The 10,703-nt window shown below is 32.0% G+C and overlaps 1 protein-coding gene across 1 annotated transcript; it reads left to right on the top strand.

Moving 5' to 3' along the window:
* Nucleotides 1-225: 225 nt before the first annotated feature.
* Nucleotides 226-3,312, top strand: LOC130945445 (uncharacterized). The gene is made up of 6 exons (XM_057874160.1): nucleotides 226-308; nucleotides 395-581; nucleotides 1,428-1,634; nucleotides 2,740-2,931; nucleotides 3,019-3,161; nucleotides 3,291-3,312. The coding sequence occupies exons 1-6, from the start codon at nucleotides 226-228 to the stop codon at nucleotides 3,310-3,312; spliced, it is 834 nt and encodes a 277-aa protein (XP_057730143.1).
* The last annotated feature ends 7,391 nt before the right edge of the window (nucleotides 3,313-10,703 follow it).

The following is a 10,703-nucleotide window of genomic DNA, read 5'->3' as shown; positions in this document are numbered from 1 at the left end:
TTCGAAGTTGTGCAAGTGCAACAATGCTGCGTTCAATTTAGCTACTTATTATTAGCTTTTTAATAATGGATGAAATTTTTTGCCAACTTGATGTAATAATTAAGAATTGAATATGTGCATGGAAAATTAGTTGAATGTGATGCTCTATATATATACGTGGCAAGCGATGTAAATTGTTATGTCTTGATTCTATAAAGAATATTCAATAATATTCATCACAGAACAATGTGTATAGCTTTGTTTCTTTGGCAAGCACATCCACTCTACCCATTTTTTCTTTTGAGCAACAGAGATGAGTACCATAATAGGCAAGTTTAATTAATTTGGTTTCTTCTTTTATGGAATTGCATATATTATATATTGTTTTACTTATGGATATATGAATGTGATGAAGGCCTACAAAGGCAGTGTCATGGTGGGAAGATTGTGATGATATTGTTGGAGGAAGAGACGAGATAGCAATGGGGACATGGTTGGCTTGTTCAAGAGAAGGAAGAGTAGCTTTTCTTACCAATGTTTTGGAACTCCATACCCTCCCTGAAGCCAAAAGCAGAGGAGAGTTACCCCTCCTATTTCTAAAGGTGCACGCACATGTATATATATATAATTTGAATTAATTATAAAACTATTTTATTTTTATTTTTATTTTTTAGATTATAAATTTTAAATTTATCTTTTAAACTTTAAGTTTTAATTTTAAATCTTTTAGAAAAAATTGATGGCTAAAGATATAATTTTACAAAGAAGTAAAAAAAATTGGCTAGGTTAGTTAAAAGTTGGGTTTCCTATATTTGTTCATAAAATTTATATATGACTTATAGAGATTGAATATTGCAAAGCTATTGTCTCTTTATTTTTTAAATGAAATTTTGATACTTAGACATTCACTAATAATAATATTTTTCAGTTGTGCATGTAATAATAATCATTTTGTTATTGTTTTGTATTTTAAGTAATGATAAGTTTGTTGTTTATTGACTCCTAGCATATTATTACTTAATTGTTTAGTTATTTTATTAGTTTTTATAGTTTTATTAAATTTATAATTAAATTTTTTTATATTTTTTAATTTTATAATTAAATTATTTTTATGTCAAAAATATTAAAATTAACTGAATATTTCTTTTAAAAAAATAGTTAAAGATCTAGTTAAATTTTTAATTGTGGATACTTCTAATTTGTGAAAAAATATTTCATTAACTTTAATATGTTTTATATGGATAAGAACCTAATTATAAAATTAAAAGTAATATAAAGGTCTAATTGAAAGAAAAAAAAGAACCTAATTATAAATCTAATAAAACTATAAAAATAACTAAAGTAATTAATTTTTTTTAATTATGGAAACTAATTAATCACCTGCATCCACGTTGTTATCAATGAAGTTTTTTTTTTTTTGTGTCAATGAACAATTTAATTTTTAGCAGAGTGGAAAGCATCCACAGGAATTTGCAGAAAGCCTGAAAAGAGAGGCTCACTATTACAATGGGTTCAACTTGATTGTGGCTGATATTAGCACCAAATCAATGATGTACATCTCAAATAGGCCCAAAGGACAGCCCATAACCATTCAAGAGGTTCCTTCAGGCCTCCATGTTCTCTCAAACGACAAATTAGACTCACCATGGCATAAGGTTAGTGGTATATTATATAGCCGGTGCTTAATTTAATCATTACATGCAGGGAGGGATCCAGAAAATTTAGTGTAGAGGGGTCAAATTTTAAATAATTTTTTTTATTTGATAAAAATAATTAACATATAGTTATTAGAGTTAGTCTTCCAAAAAATTTATCAAAAAATATATATATATATATAATTATAAGTTTTTTTCACAATTTTATTTTTAATATGATAGTTATATAAAAAAAATATAACAATATCAATAGTACATTATAAAATTATAAAGTACCAATAATTTATAGCGTGTTTAGTTAAAAATGATCATATATCTTATTAATTAAAATTAATTATTTTAAAAATTTTAAAAATTTGAAAATAAATAATAAATTATTAATTATTTGAAAGACACAATACTTTTATAAAATACAAGATATAAGATATTTTTATAAAAATTTTTCTTTTAACAAGTAAATTTAGAAGAAAAATAAATATTTTTTATAAGAAAAAAATATCTAAAGTACATAATATGATTATCAAAATATAACTACGTAAGTTATTATTAATATAATAATATAAATTTTAAATATGTTAATATAAAATAAACAAATGATTTTTTTAAATAAATATAAAGATTATTATATAAAAACTAATTTGAAAGTTACAAAGACTTGAGGTATGATATTAAATTAGTTAAGTTAAAGTTATTAGTGAATTAAACAATTAAGACATAAATCTATCACATAATAAAAAATAATACATATGAAAATACTAAATTATATAATATTTTTTATTTTTTTAAATACATATCACATATATAAATATAGTTTTTAAAAATTTTGGAGGGGGCGAAGCCACTACTCGCCCTCCTCTAAATCCGTCCCTGCATGCAAGACGGTTCAAATCAACGAGTTATAATTCTCACCTAGAGATTTCAGACTCGAATCTTTCTTCTAACTTTAGAAAAAAAAATTACACCGATATAATTCTAAGAAATTATTTAGTTTCCAAAAAATATTTTCATCAAATTACACAAACATAAAAACATAGTAATATATATATATATATATATATATATATATATATATATATATATATATATATATATTTTTTTTTTTCAGGCTAAGCGACTTGAATCGAATTTCAAAAAAGAAATAGCAAAATATGGTAAAGAAGAAATACCTGCAAAGGAGGTAATTGAAAATGTGATGAAGGACAGAGTGAAAGCAGAGAAAAGTGTACTACCTCACATATGCTCTCTTGAGTGGGAATACAATCTTAGCTCCATCTTTGTTGAAGTAGATACTCCACTGGTAATAATAAATTAATCTTTCAAAAGCAAATAATTTTTAGTTGACTTTGACTTGGTAAGTTTCCAATGAAATCATCATATTGTGTAGGGTTTATATGGTACTAGGAGTAGCGCTGCCTTAAGCATCAGATCAAGTGGGGAAGTGAGCTTTTATGAGATTTATCTCGATGACAACAAGTGGAAGGAGCATGTTATTGATTTCTATATCCCTCAAAAGACCATGTGTCCAAGGCAATTCATTAAATCATAGATCATTTCTTATTTTTAATTTCTAGCTTTCCAATTGCAAAATGTGTTTGTCCATTCTTGTATGTGGAGGTATCAATATTAGTTGATCTTTTTTCTTTCATATCTATTTAGCTGCATGCTTCAACGAGCATAAATTCTTGTGTGTAATTGTATGATTATTAAATAATGAAAACTAGCATTTTATGTATGTAATCGATCAAAAATGATCTCCACCATATCAGAATTTGGCGGGCTTCAGTTTCACTAAAACCTATGAGGTTTTATTTTTTGGACAGGACCAACATCTATGAGGTGTTTTTGGACTAGGTTAGGTTGAAAGACCCCCGATAATCACCCACAACCAAACAGACTATCTCGATCTGGTTCCTGTTGTAACTTGACGTGGACTTTGGATTTTTGTAAATAAATAAAATGAATACTAAATTTATGCTTAAAAATACGTATGGATAAATTTATGTTAATATATCTTATTATATATCTTATCTCTGCCATAGACGAGACATGTAAGAAATTATTAACAATATTTTTAGTCTGTAGACGAAATTAGACAGTGCGATATTTTTGAATATATTGTCTATAACAAAGACGAGATATGTTCATAACAATCTCGTCTTTGCTAAGAATGAGATATATGTTTAAAGAAATTTTTTAATATTTTAATTAATACAGCATATTAGTACAAATCAAATTTCTTAAAATATGTACACAACATTAAAAAATAAATTTTCTGACAACATAAAATACAATGTAAATGACATATTAAAAAATAGAATCATGGGTCCTCTGTAGGTATATTCAGACAGTCCAATGTGTGTAATCTACCTACCTACACAAGCTACAACGCTTCTCTTAACGCTCAACAAGGTTCATCTCATTTCTAATGCGTGTGGACACTGGTCGATCCTTAACCTTCCTTCGCATAGCTGGGATGGATCGCAATTTAGTACCATGTTATTCTGGCCACAACTTCTCATTTGCAATCGGTAGTGGTCTATCTCGTACACCTTGAGCACAAACTCCATCTTGTATACAGGGTCGACATATGTACCCCACTCAATACTAGCTGCTGTGCAAGACATAATTGCATGGCGATATGAAAAATGCAACGACTGGAACATGCCACAGTTGTCTGAGAGTTTAGTCGAACACGATACGATATTTGGCTCCACTTTTCTAGCGGCTCAAGATCCTCCACACTAAACACTTGTAATGTTCTATCACACTGTGTGGCACTCATCATCAATAGATCTTCCCTACTATTCTTGACTGCTACAAGGAGACAATATGTAAATTGTTAGCCACTTGCGAGTTGCACTTGTGCCTCACAACATTTTCGAATCCACTGCTACTGTAACATTTTCGTATCCATTATTTTGTGTATACATGCATTTATATGATTGAGGTCATCATTTCATTTACCTCATTTATCCAAATAGCCTACCTTTTATCTTCCATTGTTAACCAATTTTGAGTCTATGCTTAACCCAATTGTTCTTGATTTTAGCACATTACAAGCCTAAAGCGAAAAACAATAAATGTCTTTTGTTTGGATCTTTGACTAGTTTAGGCTGATGAGAGTGTTTATCATTTAAGATTGGGAGAGTTGGGAACATTGGGTAGAGATAAAAGGGTGTCTTTATACTTTTTTGTAAAAATTCTGAGAATTGGGTACATACTTATGTGTAATTAAATGTAAAACCATATGCATTGATACTTTTGTATATACTTTATTGCAATATATATATACCAAAAGAAAAAAATAGAAAAAGAAAGAAAAAGAAAAGCAATAAAGAGGGGACAAAATGTCCCAAAGTGAAGTTCAATAATAATCAATGCATATGGAATGTGAATTAAAGAGGATGCATGAGTATGTGAAAAAGTGAAAATCATGGGTAGTTAGATATTGTATTAGAATTGTATAGGTTGTTATATGTGTTAGGTGAGAGTTTAGGTTAATCAAAGATTCAAATTTCAAGTTCACTTGACCATATGCATCCCCACCTTTACCCTAACCCCATTACAACCTATAAATAAGATCTCATGATGAATGTATGCATGCATTGAATAATTGTTGATTGTTAGATGAAAAACAAATCTTGGAAAGCATTATTAGAAGAGAATTGAGCGAATCAACCCTATACACTTGAGTGACTAGAACGGATACACTTCCGGTGAGGGTTCGATGATCAATTCCTTGTTCTCGGCTTTCATGAGATTTCTTCTTGCAAGTCTATTTGAACTTCATTTTGATATTTGAATTGGTGGGATTCATGAATCATCATACTATCTTTGCCCTACTTGCTTATATGTGTTCTTGGAGACTGATTCATTTTTTAACCAAGTAGGTAGAATCACTTTGCATTTAGTTGCATTCATATAGATAGGTGCATATAGCTTCTTTGCATTGAATAAATGTTCATACCCCTTTTCTTGTCCTTCTTTATTCTTAGCATGAGGACATGCTTAGTTTAAGTGTGGAGAGGTTTGATAAACCCCAATTTTGTGATTTATCTTGTGGCATAATTTAGGGAATTTTATAAACTTTTTCCACATTTATTCAATTAGCATGGTTTTGTAATTCTCCCTTAATTTGTTAAGTATGAAAACATGCTTTTTAGGCCTTAAAATAGCTAAATTTAATTTACTTTATGATGAGTTTGGAAAACTCTTATTTAATTTTGATGATGAACAAACATTATTGAAATATTTAATTACAAAATTATTAATTTGATCTTAATTCATATATGCTTAATTAATAATTTTGTTGTGCAGATTTTATGCTGGGCCGAAACAAAAGAAAATTAACAAAGCCCAACTGTTGCATTATTGGTTCAGCTTTGTGTTTATAATTAAAGCTAGTTATAATTGGGCTAGAATAAATTGTTGCAAGCCCAAACAAATGCTTTCCATGCTTGATCCGAAAACAATTTTATCAGGAAAGCAAATGTTAACCAAATGGGCCAGCTTTGATCATATTGTCACAAGCCCAAATTATACTAAAGAGAATAGGTTCCATACTTGGTCCGAAACAAAGGAAAAATAAAAGCATAGTGCTTCCAACGGAACCAAGCCTTTAACCATGTGATGGATTTCAAAATCTATTACATTGTTAAATAATGCATGGGGAACATGAGAGAGAAAATTCAGATGAAGTGATTGATGGCTATTATGTCAAACACGCCACTCTATGTTAGGAAAGTAAAAGCAAGCTATTCCTAATTAATTTGCTTAACCACTTTGCATTGCTTTTCTTCAGATTCTTTTCATTCTCTCTCATCTCTTTCTTCTTCTCTATTCGGTCCTTGTCCAGGAAACAATGGAAGAAATGTTCTTCAACACCGAAAGGAAGTTGTCGCATGCATCTAAGACCATCAAGCTAATGATGGCAAGAAAACAGACTAAAAGAAAGATGAGCTGTGACTGAGATTTTCACCAAATGTGGTTAGATTTGGTGAAGTAATCTTGAGCCTTTTATGCTCAAAAAGGGACGCTGAAGATTCGGCCAAGAGGAGAGATTCTTGAAGCATGGCTTGTCTTTGATTCTGATCAACCACCACAGGGAGTAGCTAGAGTGGCGAAGTGATGGTTGAAAGCAGAGATTAAAGCAGATGAAGTCATCATCATCATGAAGCATCAAGGGCCAGAAATCCATCTTGGAGAGGAAGCCAAGGATGGAGAGCTCGGATTGATGAAGGGTGATGATCAAGAAAGGACTAGAGGTAATTGCATGTTGGATTTAGCATGGTTATCTCTTCTCTCTCTGTGTGGCCGAACCGGTTTGTTGAAGGAGGAAGAAAGTTGGTTCGGTTTTTGGCTTCAATAAGTGGAGGCTTCTCTCTTCTTTAAAAAGGGGGAACAACCACTGTTTGAAGCAAGGAGAAAATTTGAGAGTGCAAGGCACAGAGTTCTCAGAGCTACCTGAGCTAACAGATTTCTCTTCTCCTTCAATGTATTTTGTTTAGTATTTTTCTGTTTAATTTTGTCATGTCTTGGGTCTCATGGAAAAAGGCAAACAAGTGAGGTTTATATGAAAAAGCCATAGAGCGGAAAAAGGCAGAGAGTGCAAAATTAAAAGAAAAAGCCATAGATGTCTTAGAGATCCTTTGTTCATCTATGTTGTGTATCATGATTCTGTGGGAATCCCTTTGTAAGTTGGGTTAGCACTTTACAAGTTGTAATCAGATTGATTATAGTGAAATTCCATCATGTTTGTGATGGAGACTGGATGTAGGTTGCACTGCACCTAGCAGCCGAACCAGGATATATCTGGGTGCCATCTTCTTCTACTTTCTACTCCATTTCTGTTTTCAAATACACAAGAGCAAAAACCAGAATTATCTCGTGCCAAGTGACGAGACAAAAAGAAAATTCTCGTGGCAAGGGACGAGACAAAACAAAGTTGCTCGTGTCTATTGACGAGCAAAAACAGAAAAGTCTTCTCTGAAGTTCAGCAAGTGTTAGCATTATAAAAGGGGGCTAAGATTCAACCCCCCCTTCTCTTAGCCACTGAAACCATCACTTTAATTCCATTCGATATCTTGATATATTTGTTAAGTGATTTCAGGATTAGAAGGCAAAGATTGGATTGAAGGAATGAAGAAAAGCATGTAAAGTGGGAGAACTCATGAAGAAATGAAGGAATCGTAAAGCTGTCAAGTTTGACCTTTTCGTACTTAATCAATCATAACTTGAGCTACAGAGATCCAAATGAGGCGGTTCTAATTGTTTTGGAAAGCTAACATCCGGGGCTTCAAAATGATATAAAATTTGTCCTAGTTGCCTAGCGTTTAAGGACGCGTACGTGTCGTTCCACGCGCACGCATGGGTGGATCAGCGTGACTCACTAAAGGCAAATCGTGGCCAGCGATTTCTGAAGCATTTTGGGTCCAATTCAACCCATTTCTGATGTCATTGAACCCAAGGATTGAAGGGGGTGAACCAAGTAGTCATAGTTAGAGTTTTCATCATGTTGTAGGTTAGAATTCTATAGAGAAGCTCTCCATTCTCTCTAGAATTTAGAGTAGTTTAGGTCAAATTCTCTCTCAAATTTATCTTTCAATTCTTGTTTTGATTTCAATTCTCTTTAATTTTAGTGTTATATTGTCTTAATCTTCTTAGTTTCTCTTGTTAATTTCTTATTTTGATCTCTTTTATGTTGATGAACAATCGTTGGATCTTGATTTCTCCTAACGCAATTTTATATTTTCATGTCCTCTTTGATGTTTATCTTCATTGTTATTGTTGATTTCTTACTTATGTTAGTTATGGGTTTCATTAATTTTTGCATTTTGTGATGTTTACTTTTCTTGCACTCTAAGTGTTTGATAAAATGTTTACACTAGTTGTTGGGTAGTTTTCCTTACTCTTGGCCTAGGCTAAGAGAATTGAGTGACCTTGAGTCATTGGCTCTCATTGAATTGGTGATTTGAGAACCCTTAGTGGTCAATTTGATAACCATTGACTCTAGCCTACTACTAAGTTAATTAGTAGTTAGGTTAGGACTTATGGATTGATGTTGATCAAGCCTATTTGACGTACTTAATGCGTTGAGGTTGACATTATACTTACTTCAAGCATAAGAGTAGACTTAATGAGTTGGTCCCTCATAATTGTTAATATATTATATATGGTTTGTAGACAAAGATGGTGATCTCAATTACCTATGTCTAGCCAAGAGTTTTTTTTTTTATTTTATTAGTTCTTGTCATTTACTTTCTTGTTATTTACTTTTCTTGCAAACTATAAAATCAAACCCCCTTGTTCTTCATAGCCAATAATTGATCACTTCATTGCAATTCCTTGTGAGACGACCCGAAGTTTAAATACTTCGCTTAATTTTCATTGGGGTTTGTACATGTGACAACCAAACATTTTAAATTTGATTGAGAGTTATTAGTTGGTTTGGAACTATGCTTACAACGAAGTTCTTATTTCTATTGGGAAAAATTCTAGACCAATAATAATTCTTCTATCAGCACCCCATCCTCTTCCTTTTGTCGATTTGAAAAGCCTCGCCCGTCCGGTCTTCTTTGCTTGCTTGTGTCCGCCGTCACCGGCTACATATTAGTTCGAAGTGCTACTTTCCTCCACCGCGCTTGCCTCCAGTGATAGCCCTTGCCAATTCACTTCCACCACTGCTTGGAGGTAGTTTTGTTGGTTTGCCTCTGCGTGTCTGCCACCGTATTGATATATTCTGGTTTCTGCCTCAATCCCAACTTCCAGATTGATTGCAACTGAAACCTAGATGCTCTCTCTTCTCCTGTGCGGTAACTCTTGATGTAGATTCATGCTAGCTTCTCTTCTCATGGTGCTCGCTACTGGTTCTGGAGGTGCAATAATCCATTGCCTCCCCAATTGTTCTCCTGCCGCTAAAGCTACTAAGTGTCCAAGTGACCCCACTTCTGGCACTTCATCTATCACTTGGAGAATATCCCTTATTATCGCATCAATTTCTCCTACACCTTGCTTTAGAGTTAATAGCCTAAAGCAAGGATGAGCAGTCTGATTCAATCAGACACTTCTCTAGTTGTAAATTTTTAATTAAGATTAATGCCTCTCTGACTACATATATTTGGGCTACTAATGTTGATATTGTTTTAACTTTTGTAGTTTTGTCTATGATTGCCCTTCTTTACCAATTCCTTTCTATGATGAACTATTTGGAAGATAAGGAATCATTTTGTTTTTCATGAGCAGTAGGTCAATCTTATAAGAGCTGTCACTATGGCAAAATATTTAACCATCGAATATACCAACTGTTTAGAGGTCAAGATCTATGAGGTTATCAATTCAATTAAGCCTCTTTTTTAAGTTTGAAAGCAAATTAACTTTTTTTTTTGGTAAAGAGCAAATTAACCATTTTTTTCTGTCAAGTGGATTAGATAGTCTCTAATTTTAGGCATTACCCATGCACCATATATCCACACAACACACTCACACACACTATATGAGTTTATTTTTGGGTTCATTATTTCTCCTGTGGGACTTGAACCCGAGTGTGGTTATTAAGGAGGCATATGATATGCCATTATACCAAGCCTCCAACCACAACAAATTAACCTTCTATTTTTTTTTTTTGGGTCAAGTGGATTGGACAGTCCTCAATCCTAAGCATTGTATCTATGCATCACACTCCACACAACATATTCTCACACACCACATAAGTACATGCTGAGTTCTTAAACAACATCCAGCTTTAGCTGAAACTTAAATCCGAATGCAGCTTGTAAGACATTTTACCAATAAGCTTGACTCTATCTAATTAGACCCAATATTCTATGTAAGTGGTGAGAATTTGTGTGAGTCATCTAAAAAAAAAAAGTACGAGTTACAATGGTGTGATGCAATATAATATATATAGTCACAATTTTAATATAATAAACTATTTAATAAACTATTTAATTACAATTAAAATATTAATTGTAAAAAAAATTTTTAACACTAAAAACATGCCAAAATATCATGTTAAAAGAAAAAAAAAATAGCAGCACATTCTCTAATCAAATTAGTCTTTGTCATGTTAAT

The sequence above is a fragment of the Arachis stenosperma genome, chromosome 8 (genome assembly GCF_014773155.1).
Source record: "Arachis stenosperma cultivar V10309 chromosome 8, arast.V10309.gnm1.PFL2, whole genome shotgun sequence".
NCBI classification, from domain to species: domain Eukaryota; kingdom Viridiplantae; phylum Streptophyta; class Magnoliopsida; order Fabales; family Fabaceae; genus Arachis; species Arachis stenosperma.
This window is presented reverse-complemented; position numbering and strand designations above follow the sequence as displayed.

Excerpts from the sequence above, each read along its gene's own strand:
- LOC130945445 (XM_057874160.1), top strand. The coding sequence starts at position 226 with ATGTGTATAGCTTTGTTTCTTTGGCAAGCACATCCACTCTACCCATTT. Across the intron at positions 582-1,427 it reads TACCCCTCCTATTTCTAAAG|AGTGGAAAGCATCCACAGGA; the intron begins GTGCACGCACAT and ends AATTTTTAGCAG. Across the intron at positions 1,635-2,739 it reads TAGACTCACCATGGCATAAG|GCTAAGCGACTTGAATCGAA; the intron begins GTTAGTGGTATA and ends TTTTTTTTTCAG.